Source organism: Coturnix japonica, chromosome 2, assembly GCF_054131305.1.
Source record: "Coturnix japonica strain WE chromosome 2, WE-NBRP24, whole genome shotgun sequence".
Taxonomy (NCBI): domain Eukaryota; kingdom Metazoa; phylum Chordata; class Aves; order Galliformes; family Phasianidae; genus Coturnix; species Coturnix japonica.
Genome location: NC_140664.1, coordinates 91,640,130 through 91,665,372, shown reverse-complemented (window position 1 = coordinate 91,665,372; position 25,243 = coordinate 91,640,130). Strand labels below are relative to the sequence as shown.

General features: G+C 36.4%; 1 protein-coding gene across 24 annotated transcripts in view; it reads right to left on the bottom strand.

Annotated features, from left to right (window-relative positions):
- FHOD3 (formin homology 2 domain containing 3) overlaps positions 1–25,243 on the bottom strand; it is a 351,512-nt gene that overhangs the window by 91,738 nt on the left and 234,531 nt on the right. For 10 of the 24 annotated variants that reach the window (XM_015854309.3, XM_085538039.1, XM_085538045.1 and 7 more), the window contains exons 8-12: positions 22,331–22,425; positions 16,154–16,297; positions 14,088–14,326; positions 12,613–12,699; positions 138–239 (exon numbers count right to left, since the gene is read on the bottom strand). In XM_015854309.3, coding sequence (XP_015709795.2) covers positions 138–239; positions 12,613–12,699; positions 14,088–14,326; positions 16,154–16,297; positions 22,331–22,425 — 667 coding nt within the window. The remainder of the gene's footprint in view (positions 1–137; positions 240–12,612; positions 12,700–14,087; positions 14,327–16,153; positions 16,298–22,330; positions 22,426–25,243) is intronic. The other 14 variants (XM_085538053.1, XM_015854310.3, XM_085538059.1 and 11 more) reach the window with 3 other exon arrangements.

Sequence of the window (25,243 nt, the reverse complement as noted above, 5' to 3'; positions counted from 1 at the left end):
TTCAAAAATATTTCTTTAGGAGTGGTTTTAAAAAGAGTGCTGGGAACATGAGTGGAAAGGTAGACACTGCTGCACACTTGGTGGTGAATTAATACCCGAGTGAGAAAAGGTGCATGGATGATGCTGAATCCCAGTACCTGGCTTTGACCTGCCTACTGGTCTCTTCCTCCCCCTCATCCTCAGTATTGGGTTCTGTGACTGGCTGTTCTTCTTCCTCTTCTTCATACTCCTCCTCCTCTCTGAGGTCACACCAAGGAAAGAGGCATGCAGTGGTATGGAAAGAAAAGTTGGAAGAGAAAATGACATGAGTCCACAGAAAGAGAAATGCAATGTGGTTAGAAATGGAAAGAAAAAGTTGAGAGAAGCAGTTGTGGTGCAAGCCAAACAGTCACCTTAACTTCATGCTAAGTACATGTTGCCACAAGGGTAGTAGTAATGCAATCATTTTTATCCTCTCTCCCATTTACGCCTCTTTTTTTTTTTTTTTTTTTTTTCCCCTTATTAAAGACCCCCCTCCAAAAATATCTTTTATTATTATTATTTTATTTTATTATTATTTTTTAAGCTTGGCTTTTCATTCAATACCACAGTACCACTGTTAGACTCATTAGTAGTTAAGATGTATCTGGCTTAAAGGACAGCATGCATTGTGTTGACACTGAACAACTGGGACAACAATTTTTACACCTTAAAATTAATTCAGGTAAAACATTCTGGTTAAGCAGCCAAAAGCTCAACTACAGAAAAGAGCAGGGTGAACCATTCAGTTGGAAATAACAGAGAGACCAAATCAATTCAGTTCTATTTGCACAAAGCAATACTTAAGTTACTAAATGCCAGTAAATGAATTATATCAGTAAAGAATCATTAATATGGTTGATGCAGGCTTTGGTTCAGCCCTCAGTCTGGCAGAGAAGAATTTTAAGTCATGCAGAAAGCCTCCATAACCTACAAACCACATAAGTAATAATAAAACTATATTAAACAAAACAAAAGACTGTATTTTCTGCCTCATATCCTTCCCATTTATACCTTGTCTTCCACAGACCAACAGATCCACAGAAGATTTAGAAAATATTCTCTCTTTGGACTTCTTTCACATTTGCAATTGATTCAGTTCTCCATTTGATTCAAACGATGAATACTATTATTTTATGTCCCATCCAAAGAATAAAGCATATGAATTGTAATAAAGTTTTTAAGAAAGTCATACATTTCTTGCATTTTCCTGAAAGCTGGTTATCTTTAATTGTAAATGAATGCTTTGTGATTTTTTTTTTTTTTTCCCCATTTAGAACTGGTATGGTTACACGTTATAAGGATAGGGAATATTTACAATGTGAGATCACAAACTCATTAAGACACTGCAAAGGGTTAATCCAAACTCTGTTGTGTTTGTATGGAGTTAGTCTTATAACAATCAGGAAAATAGCATTACTTGGAACTTCTTCCAGATCTCAGGCAAAAAACTAGTGTTTTTAGCAGTTCCTAAGGTACTGCAGCATCATAACCACATTGTAGAAGATCACAGTATGCATTACCCATACTTAAAGTAAGAAAAAAGAGACCAGAGAGGATCTGTACTGTCTGTTCTCCTTACTATCAAGTAGATCAACACTAGCTTTGTTGTTTTCTCCTGTGAAGGGTAAAATGTCTGCATCTGCCAGTCCCATGAGCAATCATATTTAGGAAATAATTCACAAAGCTCTGTGAGATCACAGCTTTCTGATAACAGCACAGTGAATCCTATGATGTTGATAAAGTGTTTATATTGAAAATATAAACAAAACTTGTCCTGTCACTACTCTGTTTTAAGATTCTGCCAAATTTCTGGATTGATGTCAAATTTCTCACTTTCCTCACTTATCTCAAAATGCCCCACCCAAATCATAATTGAAATATTTATTAGAAACAGCGGAGCTTCTAATTTTGAAAGGTCTTTATTCTTTGATCTGAGTGAAAACTATTAAGGACAGGAGCATAAATACACTAAAATCTTGTACAGTGCAAGTTGAACTGGGAAACATCGATATTTTCAATAAACTGAAGAATAGGAAAGGAAACATATACCCAGAATTAAAGAGAGCTGGTGCACAGGATAAGGCCACTTCAGAGCACAAGAACATTAGGCCTCTAAATGAACGCTTGCGGCGTGAGGAACGTGCTGAGTATTTTTCTTGAGACCTTGTTATCCTGTTTCTGCATCTTATGTTCACAAGCTTGAACTAACGTTCTAAATCTTGATATTACATCCTTTTATTTACAATCACTGACAGCCACTCCCTTCCCTATTTTAAATCTGTGTTTATCAGATAATGATATTAATTGGTACCTAAAGCCTCAAATTTACTTTTACCCTGCAGTCTATTCCCCTACAATCCGCTGAAGTTTGTAGCTCAATTAGGACTTACAATTCCATTTTAGACACCTGTTTTTGAAAATGTTGAGCTTCTATGTAAAAAGTGTACAACTTTCTAGAGCTCCATACAATAAATACAGCAGGTGAGCAGTAATCAATTAAAATACAGTACTTGGGGTTTCTAATTACTTTGCAAATCATTCTTCTAATCCATTAATGGGAAAATCTAATCCTTGTTCAACTTTTTTAACTGCAAATGCAAAACCATCCCAGATTAAGCCTACATATAATAGCCTTTATAAAATTTGGATATATAGCCTTTCTGTTACAAAACATACAGCATCTTACCTTAGAAGAGAAGCTAGTTTTCTGAAACAAACAAACAAACCTCCTGAAAATTAAGCAGCTTAAATGCTTACAGTGGAAATGCTCCTTACAAACCCAGCTGAATTGGTCAGCAGTTCAGAAGACAAAGCTGGAAACTGAACTACATTATCTCAGTTCTCAAGGCTAAAAATGACATATTTTCCATAACCACTGGCATTTCCTTAAAAAACATAATTAAGATATAACTCTTCAGAATGTATGTAAGAAATCCATGTTTATAAAATGTGAGATTTTTACATACACCCTCCTTTCAGATAAGCTGTGCAGCCATACACCAAAGTCTAAGTGATAAACAAAAATTAATTTCACCTTTAAGTCAATTACAAGAACTTAAAACTCTTCTCAGAGAGACCATTTGAGGACCTGTTTTGGTTCAAAACTGACTGAAATTGTGTACAATAAGAAACAGCACTTCAACTGCGAGGTACAATGAAGTACACAGACCTGTAGGAAATGTGCAGGCTCTGATCCCTTCATGATACTTCATGATTGTTCATAGCATGACTTGAAGGAAATACTTCTACCCACTGTGATGTCTATCTGCAGTTTTATCTGAAGAAGCCAAAAATCAAGAGCTCTGCTTCTCAGACATTATGACTTGCTGTACTCCAAAGGAGCCAACCAACAGTTAACAGCCTTTCCATTTGAACATTTCTTGAGAATATCAAGTTTCAAATAAACTTTGCATGCACAGCTCTGTATAGAACACTTTTTATTATAGAGTATAATCAGACATTAAACACATCCCTAGTGGGTACTGTTTCAAAGCTGAATATTTTATTGGAAGTTTATCTATTATATATTATTGCAATATTATTCCCATAATTGCAGTCAGATAATTCATGTATCAGGCCAAGGATTTCTGTGAGTCTCCTTGACTTCTTAGTAAGCATAAGTTTTGACTAGAAAACTCTTCCTCTGCTAATGTTAACTCTGTGCTCATGACAATTAGTTGGGGAAGTCCAAGGAATGAGCTGATTTTTTGTTTCTTCTGTACTGGTGGCCAGTGGTACACACAGACATGGTCATACTCCCCAGCTGAAGGAAGCCAAGTTTGATCAAGGGAAATTTACACAATGAAAATATACGTGTGTGAGCTCAGTCAGAAGACCTGGTGAATTGAGCATGATTAGTTTAACAAAGACAATAATTATAGTTGTTTGTTCTACTAGGTAAATAATTCCCCCCCAAAAAATAATAAAAAAAAATATCCACTTGAATATTTATTGAACAGGAAAACACTACCAAAAGACAGACAACATTCTTGTAAAGGAAAGAACACCAAACAGAGGGATGCTCAAATAGAACAGCAGACAGATTTGGGAACTCATCTGTGTGCCTAAGTATTCTATGCTCATTTTTTTTGGTGCGTGAAATGAAAAAGAGATGGTATGGAAAAATACTTTCCCTCCCACATACAAATGCAAATGCTGTGTCAGTGCAATAATAGAATTAAATGAAGAAAAATGATTCATAGGGAGGTTTTCAATTGAACTAGGTTGCAGAAACCAGCACATTTTTCAGTAGCACAGAACAATTTATCCTGTTCCAACTCTAGGCAAATATTTTTTTCCTGAGACAGCAATGAAGAGCTTCGGCTAATGTTGAAGGAACTGATATATTCAGCTAACGTTAAGGCTATTACTGGATTATTTCAGTTCCATGACAACAGTACCAGATTAGAAATGCTTAAATAAGAGCTTTGCAGCAGTGAAAACAGATTTAACAATCATTTACCATGTTTATTATCATCTTTAAATGGATTGCTGCTACAGGTTGTCAGGCCCTCCAAACAAATGAAAATCCCAGTCCCACCAATCTTTATAAACTGCATCATCAGCCATGGCAACTAACAAACATCTACTAGGGCACTGTTGGAATGTGGTTGAATAAAGTATTTATAGCCACTTAAAATACATGTATGTTTAAAGACTATAAAAGCACAGTTTATGGATAAAAAATCGTTGAGACATCAAAATGAAATCTAAGCAAAGTCTTCAAAACTAATGAATTAGCCTTCCTTCCTTCCTACTGATTTTAAATAGTTGCCTGAAGTTATGCACAGGTATAAATGTTAATGAATGCAGACTGATAAAAGAAAATGATAATCAAGGGACCAACCTGCAAGTTATCAGAAGGCAAGTGTAAAGTGCACAAGATGCTGAGCATCTTACCTAACATACAGTCACTTAACAATCCTTACATGTACTTCTTTTTCACAAAAGTACAAATGAGTACCTTCCATTGTGAAATATGATTTTCAAAATCGATGAATCGATGTGTCTGCCATGTACCTGAACAATGTGTACAAGGTTACCTACTCAATTACTAGTTACCCTATACAAAAGTTCCCCTCCAGTCTCCCCAACAACACATCCCTTTATAGCTGATGAATGCAGCTTGAAGACACTCACACTTTTGGTTGTTCTAACTTGCAGTCTTTCAAACTTTCTATTTTACTTTATTTTAATTTTTAAAAACAAAGACATAACCAATAGAAAAAAAAGGAAAGGATAGGACTGTGCTGAAGGAAAAGAAACAAAGCCAGAAAAGAAGCATGAGCACAAAAACATATTCTACTCTGCTTGATATCAGTGGAAAGTTTTAAATTAACAGATATGCTTTAAATCATTTTAATTCAGTGTGGAAGAATTTGACCACTAATATTTGAATAGCGAACAAAATGAAAAAGGATGATCTTGCCATATTCAGTCTACTAACTTTTTGGTCTGCAGATACAATGCATATATAACTTAAAAAATGAGATAACAGCACATTAAAAAAAAAATTAATCTTACTATGGTATATGATTCCAGTTCATGTAGGGCTCATTTAACCTTTGCTAAAGTCTTAATAAATATTTCCTTCAAAATTTTTCAGGTCATTAGACAAGGATGTAAGTGTACTTCTGAGCCTTTTTAGACCACCCACAGAATTATATTGAAATTCTCAAGAAGGGAACACTGGACTTCAGCAAAGAAAAGGGCCTTTAAGTTATGAAGTGACCCAGAAAATAAAGGACTGGGGAATTGTAGAGTTATTGTCCATTATTCCCACACTCCCTGAAAATCACACTATGTGCAGTTAATTGCTAATTAGGGATTTTCACTCTCTCCTTCTCTTTGTAATTAAGTCAAATGCTTTTCAGTTTAGCTTCTTTAAATTACTTCTATTTAAACTTTCAATGTCTTTAAGAGAAGCAGCTACTAACTAGGAATAGAGGCCACATTTAGCTAAGGAAAAGTGACCATTAGCCATTCTGCAATATTATTATAAAAGAAAAATGCACAGTTGAACTCAGTAGCATGGTTTTTCTTTCTTTATCCCTCCCACTTAAAATCTGTGATCCACATTACCTCTTGAACAGAACTTGGAAAACTGCTTGTCTGAACTTCTTACAGGTGAACAAACAGAAAATGAAGAACATTCCATCAAAGAGAGATCTTTTAAAGTCACTGTAGATGACATTTTATTTTCTTTTGCAATTGCTTGCCACTGTCCTCAATTTATGAGTAAAATTCCACTTCCACTGGTACGACGGCAAAATTCATAGCTAAATTCTATAGTACTTGTAAAACAAACAAATGCTTTGGTACACTTCTGCTGCTTCTTCATTTCTTGTATGCTAGTTGCCAGAACACAGTCAAGTGGTCTTTCACGAAAGCTGAAAGCAATGATAATTGAAATCTGTAATTTCTTATTTTGTAAGAAACAGTTATTTTCTTCCTCCACCAAAACTGAAAGGAATCAACTATTAAGTCCCCCATTCCCTTTCCACTCTTCTGTGTGACAGATCACTGCAATTTGTGCAACTGCTTGAAAATGAAAACACACAAAATGGTATGGGAAACAAGTTACTTGAAAAGCCTAAAAATATGGCATTTTGCATAGGAAGAAAGTTCAAATGCATAATTACAGTGGTAAAAGGGAACTAGTATTTTTGCCCTAAATAAAGGACTTTTCAGAAACAAAGTTTTGGAAATCACAAGTAAGGTGAAGTATATATGTTTTCCATGCCTTCATTTTATGCTGCTCTTTATCTTTAGATTACTGCTATTTTCTTATTCCCAAAATGTGCTCGGTAAGAACTTTTCACACCTAAAAAATATAGGTAATGCCTTCACACTTTATTCATTGCAGCAGTTTGTTTATATAGGACATATCAAAGCAGTGTGGGACAACAAAGTCTTGCTTAAGATACCGACAAGGCTGTGCAAAGACTTCAAGAATCACAGCCCTCTGATCACTGAACAGCACTGCTGTTTTTATATCTGTATGAGTAGCAGAGGTAAAGAAACAAAATCCTGATGAAGAGAGGTTTTAGGAGCAATAAATATTGAAACACATACAGGAAGAGAGAAGAAATAGTGTTTTCAGAGCTTGGAACTGCATATTGGTTGACACCTTAAGGTCATTGTTACTGCCCCTTACTTCAAAGGGAGGGTTCTGGAAATGGAATCCAGCCAAATTGTTGTCTTTTTTTCCTCCCATCACATCATATGTGTAAAATACTTCCCTGGCATTACAGAGTCATGTTTACAAATACTGGGAATGTGCTGGGGAGGTTAACTTTCTGAAACACATACACCAGTCAGTCAGACACTATTATGGACCTCCAGATATACAGATTCAAATCCTGATTCACCATTACATTTCCTCAGATAGTTTCTTGAAGCTAAATGTGCAGTGAAAAAAAAAAGACTTAAGTTATGCTGTGCTTGCACTAGTCATGCAGCCATAACCTCACTTAAGTATTGGTGTTTTTTCATTACTCTTTAAATTCAAACTGGGAAAATTTACCATTGCTTCTACAAAAAAATCCAGCACTGCAAACTGGATTCCGTACAAAATTGTACCTGAATGAGAGAAGTACGTGTGGCCTCTGTTTTTCAAACCCAAAACTAGCAGTGCCTTGATAGAACAGTTTTTTATGTTTCTGTTGTCAAAGGCTGATAAAGGTCAGATGCTGGAAGTGGATGCTACCTCACCAATCTTTTCAATTTGATACATAAACCATAGAATCATGGAATGGCCTGGGTTGAAAAGAACGCCAAAGATCATCCAGTTTAAGCCCCCCGCTATGAGCAAAGTCAACAACCACCAGACCAAGATGCCCAGATCCACATCTGGCCTTGAATGCCTCCAGGGATGGGGCATCCACAACCTCCTTGGGCAACCTGTTCCATCACCACCCTCTGTATGAAAAACTTTCTCCTAATATCTAACCCGAACCTCCCCTGTCTCGGTTTAAAACCATTCCCCACTAAAAAATTCCATAGTTAAAAAAATCCACACAGAAAACCTACCAACCACTGTACTCAGAACTTCAACTCACAGACATATGCATCTACATAAACATTTCATGCAGTGCAGCGGAGTCACCAGAACCTGAAACATCATGATGAAAACTAGAATTCTGCCATGGTAAATGTTACAGAAAATAAGAAATTAGCTATGGCTTATGTTGTCAGAAGACAGAAAATCACTTAAAAAACAAATAAGAAGTCTCAGCTGTTTTGGACAAACTACCCCTGCAGGCCTGGCTTTATATCAAGCAAATTAAGTAATCAGTTAACAGGACATAAAAGTCAAATAAAGATCTGAGTAGTTGGTTAAAAACTCTACAGGAATCCAAAGCTAAGGAGAAAAAAATGTTTTAGCTCAGCTATGTCCATTGTTTTCTGGCAAAACCAAAATAACGTCAAGATCTTTTCCTGAATTTCAGCAATCCTCAAACATCAGAAGCATGTATTTTCTGACAAACAGATCCTTATGACTTCGCAGCACAGTTTTTCTTTGTTTAGACAATAATTTTCCAACTTTTTGTGGGAATGTAAAGGGCGTGAAAGCCTTGAGCTCAGGGTGCACTATGCAACAGTGCTGTGTCCAATGTGCCCTGAAATACGTAAAAAACTTTAGAATTCCCTCTGCAACTCTTTGCTTAGAAGAAGAGTGATTACAGCCTTCGAGGCAAGACCCTAACACTGCTACCAGCGAACCCGGTCTTCTGAAGGCCACAATTTTTCCAACTGAAAATCTGGAAGCCTCAAGTGGACCCACATGTTTGCTCTTCCTTACACCTATTTAGCCTCTTTAGCTTTTTAGGTCCAAAAAAAGACAGCTTTCTGGTGCCCTATCAGGTTGCAGACTCCACTCTGATGAGTTAAGATAGCAGTCAGATATTCTGCATGCTAGGTTCCAAGCACAGCAATACCAATACAAAAGTCCCACCAAAACCATGGTTATCATCAGAGGAATATGTATAGTGAGCAGTTCTGGTAATTTTTATTTCAGTTTTGGAGGATGTAAACTAAATGAGACAACGTGGTAAAAAGAAAATAAAAATAAAAATAAAAAAAGAAAAGGAAAAGAAGCAGAAGAAAGCAGAAAGTGTGGCAAAATGAGGTAAATACCGAATCCTAGCTATCTGCAACTTTATAAACCACAGACTCTTTGAATACAACCAATTGCACACAACTCTGAGAGCCATTCACTCAAACGTTGGTAAGAGCTCTGTAAGGTGGAATAATACAGAGATGGTAACAAAGATGGTGACAGATATTCAAAAAGTTACTTATGAGGGAAAACTCACTGATATGGATGCCTTCACTGAGAAATGCTGAAGCAAGTTCCACCAGAGAGCAATCTCCAAGAGATGCTGCCTTAGTGGTGGTCAGCCCTTAAATGAGGTCTAGAGGATGTGGAGTCAAGCTCCACCCCTCCTGGGAGCACAGCTAAATTACTCTCACCTGTGCTCCCACAGCTGACCAGACACTTGCCTCAGCTGATTAATCAGAGGTTCAGTCTGTGATTACCAATTTCCCATACAGCTTTCATAGTAAATCTCATAGTATCTTCCCTGAGAAAGGTTGTTAAGTCTGGCTGACAGAGCTTATGTGGTACACCAAGGGAGAGAGACAGAGGTGGCCTCTGTGCAGTACTGACAAAAGGGAAATACACAGCAAAAGATGTTGGCTCATTCAAAAAAAAAAAAAAATAAAAAATAAAGAAATATTTCTGGTTTGTATGTATAGTTGTATGTATAGGGTTTTTGTAAAGCACCTGTTCCAGGAAGACAGTACTGAGAAGTTTCAAACTATCTGTTCTCTGCTCTCTTGAAGGCAGACACAATGAAACTGAAAGAGAAAAATGCCCATTTTAAGACTTCTACCCAGAAGTCACTGCATATAATAAAAACAGCTATCTAGTCTAAGTTCCGTGGCACTCCTTACACATGCATTGTGTGGTTGGAAAAAGCTAGCTTTACTTTAAAAACAAAACATTCTCACACAAAACAACTGCGTAAGAATTTCTTTAAAACTCTACTAATTAAGTAACAGAATGCTAGACCACAGATTGAGAGAACTGAATTTGAACTAGGACAGAAAACCATAGGAGGTGCCCTCAGCAAAGCACTTAAAAGTACCAGGTGGTAAGAGGAAAGATGTCCCCCCTCAGGCCTTTTGTTGCTCTATGCCATCACAATAACAGAAAGAAGTTTTGAGCAAAGCAAAGCTACTGGTGAAGCATATAATTTAAAGTATGCTGTAGCAGCTACATATCACTAAATCAACCTCCAGCCTTTCTTATTGAAGTAGTTGTTATCAAGTTATTTATTTATTTTGTAACAGGCACATTAGGCTGAGTTTCACTCTCCATGAAAATTATTTTAACACAAAACAGATTTGGGCTTTTGTTTTTATTTTTATTTTTTTTGAACCATGAGCCAAAAAGCAATGCATTTGCTTTAGTAGAAGGTTTCCAAATGGATGAAAAAGGCCTACAAGTTTTCGTTTTGCTTGCCCTTAGCATTTACGGTCAACTTTTCCCAGCTCAAAACCCGAAGTCTGCTCTCAATTAGCCTGGCGTAAATCAGAGCAACTCCATTAATTTCAGACAACTTTTCTGGCTAGAGAGCATTGTAAGACAAAATTTGGCCAATACTGTCCTTTTTGTTTTACCGGCACCATGGGTTTTTCTCTTTTTTGGAAGACTTATCAGTTGACACAAAGCAGATGACTGTGGACAACCTGTTTGATGTGGTAAACAAAAGCAAAATAACTGCCAAACCAGCCAACACAGTTAGAAAGAAATGAAACATGAACACTGTGGGAATGAGAATCTGAGGAGGTTCTTAAACCTTCTACTGATTTTGGTAGTGGAGTCCAAAAGTAACCAAGAATATTGTCTAAAACAGCATAGAAGTATGATTTTAATCTCTAATTAAGTCCAACAGAAGTAATTCCACTGAACTTGATAGTGTTAATCCAAAGTAAAAACAGACATTGAATCTGCAACCACACAGACAGTTCAGACACCATCAGGAGCAACACAATAGCATTTTCACAAACTTTATAATCTTTTTAGTGTTTTCCTACTGGTTAAGAAAATGTAGTGAATGAGACTGAAACCCCTTTTGCATAATCTATTTCTGTAAATACAGCACTGCAAAACCCTAATGCAAACTTTTTATCTTCCTTGAGAGAGACTACAGTTACGAGCCAAAAAGAATGTCAGCAGCAAAAGACAGATCTTTCCTGCATGAACAAATCATATTTACAGTTTTTTTAAGGCAATAAATAAATTTTATATATTTTTACATATTTCTCTCTATAACACCAGTGATGGAAGCACAAGGGACACAAGAATATTTCTTTTGAAAGAATCATAACGCATTGTACTTTGACTTGCAATTTTAAAATTTCATTTTAAGTTGTAATAAGGCCTAGACATATGATGCTCCATTAAAATCCCTTAAATTGATAAAAAATTGCTTCATAGGCCAAGCGCTGAAGTTTGAAAACTTAATTCTAATAGGAACATCACAGAGATAGAAATGTCTTTCAACTTAGGGTTAATTCAAACTTCAGAAATGTGCAAAAATTTTTAACAAGTCATTTAATTTTTTTTCTGTTTCTTTTTGTGTGTGTGTGTGTGTGTGTCAGTTTAGCTATCGGATGTAGAGACTGCTATTTCAGTGAAAGTTGAGAGATTCAGTGAGATATGGTAAAGAACAAAGGCTGGTTTTACTCTTCTTACCACAGTTATGGATTTAGCTAGGCAAAGAGATGAAAAATGTGAAGGATAGAAGCAGTTTTCCTGAAAAGCTTCTTTATCAGGAAGCCAATAGCATATACAGAGGAGTCAATGTGGACAGCTAACTAGCTTCCTGTCATAGCAACTTAGAAGATTTCACTGGGCATAGAACCTGTATCTTTGGGCAAAAAAAATGCATTGTGTGGTCTGTAAAGACCAATAGGGAAGATAAATTATTTGGTAGAACAACTTCAACATGAAATTAAACTTGAATGTTTACACAAGTACATATCTGTAAACATTTAAAAGAAGATTTATTTATTAATTTTAACGTTAAATTACACTTCATATTATTACCAACTTCAAGGAGGATAAGGAATAGAGATGGCTATTTTTTTTTTTTCACAAAAGGAAGATAATTATTGAAATTATCCTATATTGGAGAAAAAATAATTCAAAGAACTTATAAAATTAATCTGTCAAGTAGTCTACTAGCTTGCTACTAAACATCAGCTCAAGCATAAATTCATTAGGAATTATGGAAAACTACAAAATAAAACTGGTAAGCAAACACTGAAAAACATATTAGTAGAAGCTGCTGTCTTGCATGACTTGTTTAATTACAGCAAAAGAATCAACAATTTTTGTAGAGTTAAAGCAGTTCCTCATTTTTAATCCTAATTCACCAGTTTAGCAAATCAACTGCATCTGCTCTAATCAATCATTGGTTGATGCAGATTCTCAGTCACATAGGCAAGTCCTGAAATGAAGCCTAAGACCATGCACAAGGCTTTTCACGCAGAGTAGCTGAAGCCCCCAGCTGTACTCACACTGAAGATGCTTTAAACTCAGTCTCAGCTGCACTGTCATCCTCGTCATCTGTCTGTAAGACCATGGGGCTCTTGGCCTCCAGCTCACTAAACACCCAGGCAATAGGATAGGATGGAAAGACATGAATACGTTGCCCAATGGAAAAAACAAAAACAGAACAAAAACAAACAACAACAACAACAACAACAACAACAAAAACAAAAAAACACATGCACAAAAAAAAAAACAAGAACCAAAAACCACCAAAAATACATATACAAAAGAAGAAAAAAAAAGAAAAAAAGAAAAAAAAAGAAAAAAAAAAGCCATTTTGTGGTATACAATATTCAACTACTATTTGAATTATTTGGAGTCTCACATTTTCATACTGATATGAACCACTAAACTCTAGATTAAACTCAGTTTGCTTTTTAGGAAGGGAAGTATTATAGGAAACATGGGGTTTTAAGGCTTTCCACCTGGTGCTAATCAATGGGGACCCCAAACAACTTCCTAAGTGCTATGATCAACACAGGAAATACTCAACATGGAGCATGCTTTGCTTTTGCAAATTGTGCCTTGAGCCACTCTAAGACATATTTGTCCATCTTTAGTTACCTGTAGCAAATGTATCTTCACGTGAACTACTCAGATAGATTCCCTTTAAAGTTAAAAGAGAGAAACAGCCAGCTTCAAAGCATGATTCCTCTTAGCTGAAATTTCAGACGTAGAATACATTAGATAGCTGAAGGCCTACAAACACTTGCTACACTCCACAGACATCAAAGGAGGCAAGCTGATCAGACATCTTATTTAGGCAAAATTAATTCTAGCCCTCTTGTGTGGCATTCAGATGTGCTGGCAATCTTCAGCTCACATTTTTTTCTAAGCCAACAACAGTGGTCTAGGCAGTGACGCTAGCTCTGACAGACTCCACTGTTGCAGTCTGCTTCTCAAGTAGTCATTACTGTCTCTCTTTCTGTTAATTACAGAAGATCAGATACATTACTAGTACAGAAAAGGAAAATATTTATGCTGGAATACCTTTTGCAAAGGGAAGAAATCAATTAACAGTGACATAAACAGAGCAAGTAACTGCATTAATGTGACTGTATCCTTGTACAATCTCCCATTATTGAATGCCAATCTCCCTGTTTTGAATACCAAATCTATCAGTGGACAACGTTATCCTTGGTTAGCTCACAGTATCAAAGAATACCTCATGTACTTTGGGTCTATTTACTTAGGGTAGACGGCGTCAATGAACCATTTTTACCTACATATGGAATAGCATGTAGGTAAATCAAGTCACCTACAAATCAATGTGGCTTTTTTTAAACTTCAAATGTTCTCCTTTCTTTTGATTCATTAGAAAGAGGTGAGAAAAACAGAAAGAAAGCAAATGCTAGAAATCTGGCAGACTAATAAAGTGCAATAAGCATAATGGAAAGTAATAGGGAATAAGGAAGGCCCGCCCCTTAGCTCCGGAACCTACCTCTCACTGAGATCTTCCACACGCTGTCCATGGCCTAACATGAAGCTGGGGTTTGACTGACTGCATGGGCTGGCAGGTGCTGATAATGTGCTTTTGATGTTCTGCACTGAGTGCCTGCGGCTCCGTCGGCGCTCCAGGCCCCTTCGCTCGCTGCCACCCAGACTGGCCCTTCTTCTGTCCTTGCGCCCACAGGGAGGGGGGTCAGCGGTCTCATCGCCATCCTCGTGCCTCAGGGTCATCTGAGGACAAAAGAGAGGCAAGACTTCTGATGTGTTTCCTATAGAGTTTCACACCTATGCTTGAAAAATTTACTGCTCTCATCAAGACTGATTCCTATTAGAGTCGTCATTTCTACAGATACTTCTCTAAGTTGCCATCTATACATCAGTGCACTGTAGCAGCTCTAGTGATAGAATTCTACACTGACATCTTGTAAAGAACACTGTAGGACTTGAAACAGATTTGTTTATGTTAGATCTCAGCTTTTTTGTTTGTTTGTTTTTTAAGCACTTAATTTACAAGGAATCCAAGCAGTGCTAGACACCTAGCTCTCTTTATTTCCTCCTGAAATACATAGGAAAATTCTTGTCTATGCTGAAATCAATTGATAAAACTCCTGGAACACACTGACTGATTAAACATTTCCTGATGTTCAGACGTGCCACTAGAGATGACTGAGTGAAAGAGAGCCTACTGCTTTAGAAAGTATTTTAGAAAAGCATCATTATTTATTCTCAGCCAAGAAAGAGACCAGCTGACGCATATGTAATTGCATTCTTCTTAAAGATCTCAACTTTTACAGATCTCCCTGAAAAGTAAACAAAAGAAAAAATAAATAAATAAAGCAAACACTAACAAAACAAACCTGCTTCTGTGAACTCAAACCACAATGGATTAAAAGAAAAAAACAGAGACCACACATCTCCGTTGAGCTTCCCAACTTTTAGGTTATCACAATTACTTTCACATATGCCATTCAGTGGAAAATTCAGCATTTCCTGCCAGTTCAGAAGCACTGTAAATCCAGAGGAACATATGCATATTTCAGGAAAGAACAATGCTGAGAATAGCATGGCTACAATGACATTTGACAGAAAATTCTGACAATACATTGTGAGTTCATCAGCTGGAAATAGTAGAGGAGCAGTATGTGGATGTAAATGTATTTGGCTTATGTGGCAAGGTTTTCATAGCAGAGGGGCAGCAGAGATGAGCAAAGCCCCGCACTGCCCCAGAGGACATCAGACTCAGCTCCAGCTGTTCCTAAGGGGATCTACCACTGCCAGAGCTGGGTTATGAGCAACACTAGGTGCACTCTGGTAAAGCAGATTTAAGCAAGGAAAACACTGCTGTGCAACAGCAGCTGGGAGAGAAGCTGAGGGAAACATCTCTCCAGGCATGAAGGTCAGTGCAGAAGAGCAAGCACAGAGCAGCAGCTCCCTGAAGCCTAGAGGTCTGACTCTTCATGCAGTCTGGTCTGTAGAAAGTAGCTCTGCTAAAGTTAGTTTTGTGACAGGGGTGAAGAATGAAGGAAAAAAAAAAAAAAAAAAAAAAAAAAAGAGAGAGAACGAAATCTACCAGATCTTTTGCTGGACAAAGATGGAGATAAAGCCATTTCATTTCGTAAAACCTAACATGAATTTACATTTACATTATATTGATTTCTGCCTAAACCTCCCCACTGCCAATACTTCCCGAAGTCTGAAAATTAGGGCAAGTGGCACTGAGCTCAGGAGAACTTTTTTGGTGAGTTGAATATTTCTGCATATTGCAAGAAATTCTGTTTTTAATTGCAGGCAGAACTGCATCTAAAGACGCTAGTAAATGTGTTGGTTTGCCTTAGAGCATGCCCTTGCACTAGTACAAAATGCAATTGTATGAGCTGACCAGCCACATAAATGTATCAAGTCACATATACAAATGTGTATAATACTTCCAGCAAGCAGATGTTTTTCTTTTAAAATAAAATAGATAACCAAATTTCACCTAGGCTACGTTCCCCCCTCCTTTCAGCTTTGAAGTTTACACAAGCTGTAAGATCTATAAAATAGGGCATGTTATGTTACCTCATAAATGTTAAATTGCTCAACTAAGTCCAAGTCTGTTCCTTTCTTGTTCAAGTGTCTCTGTGAAATAGCTTCAATGCCCAGCTCTTCAAGACAGTCCACCACATCGTAGAAAGAGTCTTGATCTGGCAACCCCGACAGCGTCTAAGAATCAAAGGGAAAACATTTAGATCTGTTTGTTTTGAAAAGAATTAAACAAAGGTTTTTAAAAGAGGGTAGCAAGTGGTTTTGTGTACGATTTCAATAAAATAAAACCATGATGTGGGATTAGAGACACCGCTAAAAAATATAAAACAAGTGACACAGCTTTTAACAAACAACTCCATGCGCTGTGTAGAAAAAATGAATAACTGGAAAAACAAATCAATGTTGTTATTTCATACAAAAAATATGGAAAATGTTGGTCTTTAAAATACACAGTTGGATTCTTCCTGGCTTCATTCAAGAACCAATTTGAAGAACAGAGAATGTTCAAGCATCAAACACGGGGATAAAAGCAAAGAGAGAAAAAAAAATGGTTTAGCTAAAACCAATGAAGCTGATTTCCTACTGATTCCTGTAACTTTGGCCTTAAGAAGAAAAAATTGAATACACAGCTGTGTGATGTCAGGACAGCAGGAAACATCCTGAACCATGAGCCTAACTGTCCTCAACACCTGCAGCAGAGATCATTCCCCCAAATCCACAAATTGTTTTATATTACAGAGGTATTGACTTCTTTCTTCCCTTTCACCTTTAGAAGTATTAGCTAAAAGCATGCTGACTTCTTAACTCCAATATGTTTAAAGTTGTACAAATTCCTGATTATGAAGTAAATTGATACCTGTGACACTGGAGCATTAGCACACTAGAAAACAAAGAATGCCAATAATAATAGTGATTGAAAACAAACTTTATGAACTCAGATCTTTATATGGCACCTTTTCTGTGTTCAAGAGACAAAGCGCTTCTACCACAGTTGTTTCTCATTTGGTGAATTCAGAAAACTTAGAAGAAATGGAAGGTGGTTTTCTGTAGTATACCACGTATTTTATGTATGCCACTGAAATGCGGGGATTGAATCAAGACACTCAACACTGCACTTTGGAGTGACACATGGGAAGAGGACATGGGTGTCAGACAACTGTTCAGAATGCAAGTGAACTTCATCCATCACAGTCCTGCAAACAACAAAGTCAACACAAAGCCCAACTATTTTGGTTAGCTATTGTTTTCTGCTCAGCTTGTGCTCATTTTTAACTTCTCCTTGTGTATGACACAGAAGAATGAGTCTCCCTTGACACAAGCAGGAACTGCTGAATATTGTGTGACCTTTGCGCAGAGTGGCACCTGCTATATTGCAAGAATCAGTCTATCCAGAGACATTTTGCAAAGTAAGGGAGAGACACACTGGAACCAACACAGATATTCTGCATTAGTGTTCTAAAGAGATACCCATGCTGAGATAGATAGGTTCCTCTCTCATAACAATATAATTCGCTAAGTAACTTATCTATAGTCCTAGTAGAGGTGAGAAAAAGGACGAGAAAGGGAGAAACCAGGGAATAATAACAAACAAGTACTCTCCTGAAAGAGTTTTGTTCTCTCCTCAATGGAACGGCATGGATTGTGCTGTGACAATATTGTTTTTCTGGAGCATACCTTTCACAAAGTTGCTTGGAGTAGCAGAAAGAAAAAGAGAACTGCTGCTCTGGACTATATCAAAAAGCTTTACATTCAGAAAAATCACACAGAATTACACGAATAATGAGAGCAATTGACAGCTAGCATACTCTACCCCTTTAAGCCTGTGAATGAGGCACTGGAAAATGTGCCAGGTTATTTGTTTGTTTTTGGCTTTAATAAATGCTACATCAACGTTTTCTTCTTCAGTCATAACAGAACTACTGATGTCTGATTATTACTGGTAAATTTAATAGTAAGAGGAATGCTTAGCACAAAACTCCAATGAAGTGTTAGGGTTATACGTTCAGGCTCTAATGAAAAAAAAAAACAAACAAAAAACAACCAGTGCCAATCAAGGACAATATTGAAGCCTCAGTTTAAAACTCACTGAAGAAGAGGGAATTAAATTTTCCCAAACAGTACAGAAAATGGACAGCATGTATCTTCAATGCAGTTTTACTGTGAATATGGAAGTACTTTTCTCTAAAAGGATGTGTTCTCTTGCTTACAAAAGAAGTAGACAGCTACTATGCTCAACATATTTCAAGCACAGTATGATGTGATGTTTTACGTCCAAAAGAATGGACAGACCTTCTTCTTATATACTCATTAAAACACTGAGGTGCTTGAATATATGACTGTTTAATACTGGCTTGTGGTATTAGAAGAGTGGGTTCTCATTTTCTTGGTGGCTACATAAAGAAAACAGCAGCACAATCAGAAGACCAGAGGTCTTAAATTGGGCAGATCTTTCATGGTCTTTGCTGTTTCCCAAGTACGATGCTAAGTTCTTCAGTATCAGAATTTTCCAATATCAAAATACTTGTCCAAATCCCAAATATTTCCATCTGCCCTGGAGACAGAACCTTAAAAGAACTAAAATCCTACCAGAGAATTTAAATCGAGCCCCTTGGAGAAGTGTGTTTAAAACACATTCTTGGGTGTGCTTGCAGAATTTTGTTATTATTGCTAGCTTAGATGAAAATAGATATTTCAAATTTGAAACTCTCTAGAATCCTGGTCTACCAAGGAAGAACAAATATGGATATCAGGAATCATTCCTATGCCTCCACCTATTTCTAGTTTGAGAAAAAATCTTTGAATTAAGATTTTTAATTTGTTTGTAGTAGTCTTGTGCAAGTCGCTCTCAAGACCTTATGGGAACACTTGCACAACTTTGAGTTCTTCTCTCTCAAGCATCTGCTTTTTGTAATGATTAACTAAATAAAAACCAAAACCCTACCCTGGGAGCTTTGAGTTTGATATTTCTTCTTAACCATACATATAGTGAAGTGAAAACAATAGAAACAAAAGAGAGAAAGGGAAAAACTGATTAAGTTAAATAGGTAGTAAAGAAGGATTACAAGTGAAATATTTTCCAAGATGATAAATCCTACCAGATGAGATACAGAACTGGTAGTACTAAAATGATCATACGTTTGCATGACCTCAGTTATGCTTCTTCACAAAGACAAAAATTAGTGCTAACCTATTCCTAGCTTCAGACTGAAAGACTCTCTTTGTGATTTTTAAAATAGGTACCCCTGGTTGATACTAGGCATCAAAATTAATTAGTATGTTTTGCCATTTATGAAACAGTAACTGTATAAAGCACTGGTGCAGACAGAAAATAGACATCAGAAAGTTCAGCTCAATGTGTTTGGTGTGCATGTTTTGCATGGAAGTCCAAGTAAAATATAAGTACTGCTCTGGTTACTGAACATCCAACAGACTGGGTTTCAGTAAAGCACCCACATAGATAGATAGTATCTAAATCTTACATGCTATGGTGAAAATCATAGTAAATTTACATAGTAAGTAAACACACTTAAGGGCACTAGCCAAGTTTTCAGTTGCTTTGGGATGAGAAGAAGCATCTCTCTTGCATTTGTTTTCCCAAGAACCACAACTTCTAAAACACATGCTGCTGCCAATGTTGGATGCAGGATGTAAGGACATCATTGTTCCAGTGTGGCAGCTAAGGCAGGTCACTGAAAAAATATGCCAGCTGCTGCACTCACACCACAATGGCCCATGACAGTACTTTTTTAGCTGCAGCTGCTGGACCACTGGTGGGTGGCACACTAAGCTCCCAGTGGTTACTCTGGACTGGAAGCTGGTATTTAAATTCTAGTCTTACAATGGATCTGTTAAAAAGAAAAAACCCAACAAAACATCCAGTGCTTAATCTGATTATGCTAAAACATATTAATTTTTATGTAGTGAGGAATATGAAATCTTATCTACCAATCTTAAAAAAGGTATTGTCTATTATAGCAGCAAACTTAGCAATAAATAAAGTTAAAAGAAATATTAACAGTCATTTTACAACTCCATAATTACTGGTGTAATCACAGTAGTAAAAAGGTTTTGTAGCAAAATTAAGAAGAACAAGAAGTCTGGAAGTAAATAGAGAAGTCAACTGAATTCAACACAATTCTCTTTCTACATTTATTGAGTAGGGGTTTTATAAATGTATGTATATATGTGCATGTGTCTCTAGAAGTAAATGTAAAGGGATTCTATGTGGACCCCATTAAAAGGTCTAATAAGTTGTCTTTTTGGAAACAACAAATAAAAATTAAAGTAGGGATTAGAAAAAGATCTTACAGACATACAGAAGATGACAGAGGTTTTACTGGAGCGGTACAGAACCTGAAGTGTACGTATTGTGATCAATCTCATTTTAGAAATTTATTAATGTCTAAATTTCCCATAATTAGGAGAAGTTTACTGAAATGTTAGCATAAGTAAATTGATTTTGCATCAACAAACTGAGAGGACTGAAGCAGTTATTCCATCAGTTTCTGAGGAGGAAGGAAAGCAGTCTGTAAATGTATATACATGGAAAAATAAAAAGGAGCAGAAGTATGTTTCCTTAAGACATACTCCCCATGAGGTTTCTGCCTGCACTCAAAATGTTGCCAGTTCCTCTACTGGAGAAGCTGAAAGCATCTGAGCCTTCTTTGTATTCTCTGTGGGGAAAAAGATTACAACTGTGTCATGTTGCTTGCTGTTTTCTCTATAATCATGAAAAAAATCCCATTAAAAACATCATAAAGCTTTCCATGGGCCAGATCATAATTATAAGTGTGACATTGTGGGATTCCTCTGTTCCTTGATCTTCATAACTCCTTTGACTGTGAGATGCTCTTTCTTTTTGTTTGCTTGTAAAGAATTACCTCCTCCTAAAAATGGCTTTAAATGAAAAAATTGGACAAAAGAATCAACTATATCATGTGTAGAAAATAATTGCTCAAGTTAGACGCTAGCTAGAAACACACACACACACACACACAAAAAAAAAAAAAAAATAGGGAAAATTATCTCAGAAAGAGGAATCAGGACACAACATAATGAGGCATATAACAGAGAAATTAAAAATGAGTTGCCTCAGTTTTAACAGCAGCTGAAGACATAAGCATAACAAGCAGGTGATGCCTTTCAGAAAAAGTACATCAATTCAGCAAGATGCTCTTTTAAGAGAATTTTTACTACTGTGTAAGCAGGTGCAAGAGTAGCTGTAAATAAAGACAGTGACAACAGAGATGTCATTAGGTCAGGTCTTCTCAGGCACCTTGAATGGACAATACTAAACATTAAGGAACCATCTCAATTTAAAAAAAAAAACCTAAACCATAAAACAACCCACAACTCCAGCCATGCAGAACACAGAAAGCTGGCATCTCGTTCTGTGATCTCTACTAACAAACTCTAGATCTTCTGATAAATATAACAAATAATAATAATATTCTGTTGCTCTCTGGCTTATTAATTACAGGACACAAAATTATCTTAATTCTCTCATACTATTCTGACTTTCTGTGTTCTTTTAATTTTTTGTGTACTTTTAATTTTAGTTACCCAAAGATTTGTTTAGAATTTGAGGACTAGATGCTAATTTTTAAGGGATTTACAGTAATAATTCTCTAACTTTTATGGGCCTTTCTACCTCCGCATAGTTCAAAAGTTTGATTTTACTGCAAAGCTACTATAAGGGGCACCAGAAAACATAAAGAAAGAAGAAAAAAAAAATCAAAGCATATTTATACTTCCTTTTCTAAAGTGGAAACACTCTTAAAAGCTCTCACACTTGTTTCATTTACTGTATTTGGTTCACAGTAAAAAAATAATTTAAATGATCTGGAACTGGAAAATTGTGCACAACACAAGCTTTTGTGAACACATGATCTTTTCACAACGTTCTTGCTTTCATTACTTCCCAGGTAATTTGTTGAGTTGTTTTGTTGGGTTCTGTTTTGCGCTGTAGTGCCAGCACTGGAGAAGAATCATGTCATAATATGTTTATGCACAGCAACTAGGAAAACAGCAATTCCACTCCTACCTACAGACTCAATAGGACTGCAACGTAAGTAATAAGACTGTATTGGTAACAGACGATCCTACAACTTCTCTGGGACAGTTATTTGATGTATATTCTCATAGACCATCATCACACAACAGAAAATACTGATATTATTACTATGAGTCACAGTTAGAAAGGAAACAAACCTTGTTAACCAAAGTCATTGCATAAACCAGTAGTTCAGTATCAACCCCATCTTTCTCCTCCAGGATCTCCATGATGTTGGACCAAGGCTTGGCTCCTACATGTAAAGCAGAAAACATTGGTAAGGGTGACCAAAATAGAAAGCTGTGGCAGCAACATTTATCCAAGAGGCAGCACAAGTTGGAACGATGTGTCAAAGTGGAAGAATAATTGTATGATGTTATCTCCTGCTTTTTCTACAGTCATGGAGAACAGAATTAATACAATTGATAACAGCTGTGGTGCATCCTAAGGCAGACTCCTCTAAAATCTTACATGGACTTTTCCCAGAGGTACCACTGTATCTTCCTTAATGAAAGAAGTTTTGTTAGTGAACTTCTAAAAACTGTGTGGAAGGAATTTCACTATACCTATCATAAGTTCCCATAGGCTTAGATAAAACTATACACAAAAATCTATATGCTGCCCTTTCAGTGAGTTCGTTGCTTACATTCCAAGTGATATTACTGAGTTATACTGCATTAAGATAAGTCCTGTTAACAAAACAGTGTGAAAGGGAAAGACAAAAACTCAAGTGGCTTTACTAAGTTATTGTACCAAATAAGTCAAGCAGTAAATGCCAAGCAGATTCACGATAAAGTCCTGTGTGGAAAGTACCTTGTAAAACTATTCTATTTTAATTGGCTAAAAGGCAGATAGCAAAAAATTACTGAAGAAAAAAACACAGTTATTTCATCTAGTAAATAATGAAAGATCACAAACAAGTTCTTTTGTTTGGAGTGAAGTTAAATGTTAGGAAGAGAAATCAGAAAACTAGCTCTAACCCAGAGATGCTTTACTAGCTATACAAGCAAAACTGAAACAGTCTTTCAGTACAGAGAGAAATGCAGAGTATTCTAACAGATCACATCCCCCCAAATGTATAACAACAATAATTTGATTACAGTCAGGCAGTAAAAAGGAACTGTTTCATCCCAGAGACCTGCTGCTGATTGATCAGTGACCTAGAGGTCAAATCACTGCGCTGCTCTCATAATAATCATAGCCAGCACTTATTTATGCTGGTATTGTGCATACATACAGATATGTCCTCCTTCACAGACATCAAATATCTACTAATCAAGCATCTTCATTTCAAAAACAATGACAGTGTAAAGAATTGTCTGTTAATGAATACACAGATAATAGTATTTCTCCTCTTCTTCCCACTCTTCTGAGACTTTATCTGATTTCACTACTGAATAATAAAGCAGAGCTTCTTTATCTAAAGCAAAATCAGAGGGGGAATTCACTCTCATCTCTCAGAAAGTATTTATGTGCATTACTGTACTAATTCTCATATACTGCTGCAATGAGAATACACTAGACATCTCTTAACCAGATTCTCTATATTACCAGACATTTTGTGCCGTACATGTTCAAAAGACATGTGGAACAAATTCACTCGGCTCACAAATGATATATGATCAGCAGGAATGATATCCTTACTACAAAAATGTCTTCCTGTGGTTTCTAGTGAGAAATAAAAATGGAAGAAAATAAGAAAGAGAAACAAAATGGGAATACTATCCAAGTCTGACCTATAACAATGTTATTTGGACAAAAGTCAGTTGCCAACAATTTGAAAAATTAATTACTTAATCCACACTGTATTTATTATTCAGTGAGAGTTTGTCCAGGGTAATATACTGTTGTTCTGCAGACAAATTTTATTCATAGTGGAACAAATCCTATTCTATTTCCTACAGACAGCATCTTGGCATGTCTGTGTACTTCTCCATTACTGTTAACAGAATACTTTCAGGTTTGCCTTGCTGTTTCCATGCAAGGATGAGAAAGCTTTTTTCTACCCATGCTGCTTTTCTGTTTCTGATCATGATCTGAAAAAAATTTGCTAGTAAGGAAGACCAGTAAGAGTTCATCCATCCTTTGAATACTTTAATTATAATGCCTTATAATTCAATTATAAAACCTTAATTTCTAGCCTTAAATTTGAAATCCTTTTGAACTGAAATTCAATTTATTTCCCAGCTGATATCAATAACAGGTTGTACAACAACTGACAGAGCTACTCCAGTTTGTACCAAATTAAACATAAGGCTGTCAATTACTATGGGGGTGAGGCAGTTCTGGCCTGAAAGCTTCACCACAGATTTACTGCACCACTATACTTGGGTTAATATTCTTTGCTTCTTACACTCATCGGAGTCCATGGTTTCCAAACTATGATCCTGATAACATGAGATATGGGCAGATCTACAGAAAGTGTCTTCTTTCATCCACTCACATGCCCAGAAGTTTGGATTTCCAAATATGCAGTTCCTGAAGGGTCACTACTTCAATGTGACATTGTAGCCTCAAGTACACATGAAAAAAAGTAACTTCCAAGACAATGTATTTTTTTGTGATAAGATGATTCACTGAAAAAAAACAGTTTACCTTCAAAGAAAGGCTATGTAAAAAACACCCTGGAAAAACATGCTCTAAAAAACTAATTATTTTTCTAAGGTCATGGGTTGCTGGAGTAAGATAATGAGGCTCATAAAAGATATATGGAAAACATGATGAGTATCTTCTCTTTTTCTTTAGAAAGATATATGTATTGTGTAGAATATTATGATTATTATAGATGTACAATATATATGTGATTGTAGATAGGAACCTTCAAGAAAATTAGCACAGGGCTAAGAACTACAACTTAACATTATCCATGTAATGATCAGAATGTAAAAAATTATAGAAAACTTGGTGAACAAATGCTGTCTACTCCTGATAACATTCTTCTTTTCTTCCACTTGCTTGGAGATGACATCCATAACAAACTATTCTGCCACCTTTCTAGGTACAGAAGTAAGGTAGACTGGGCGGTAGTTTCCCAGCTCCTCCTTCCTGAAGTTTTTGAAGACTGGACTGAC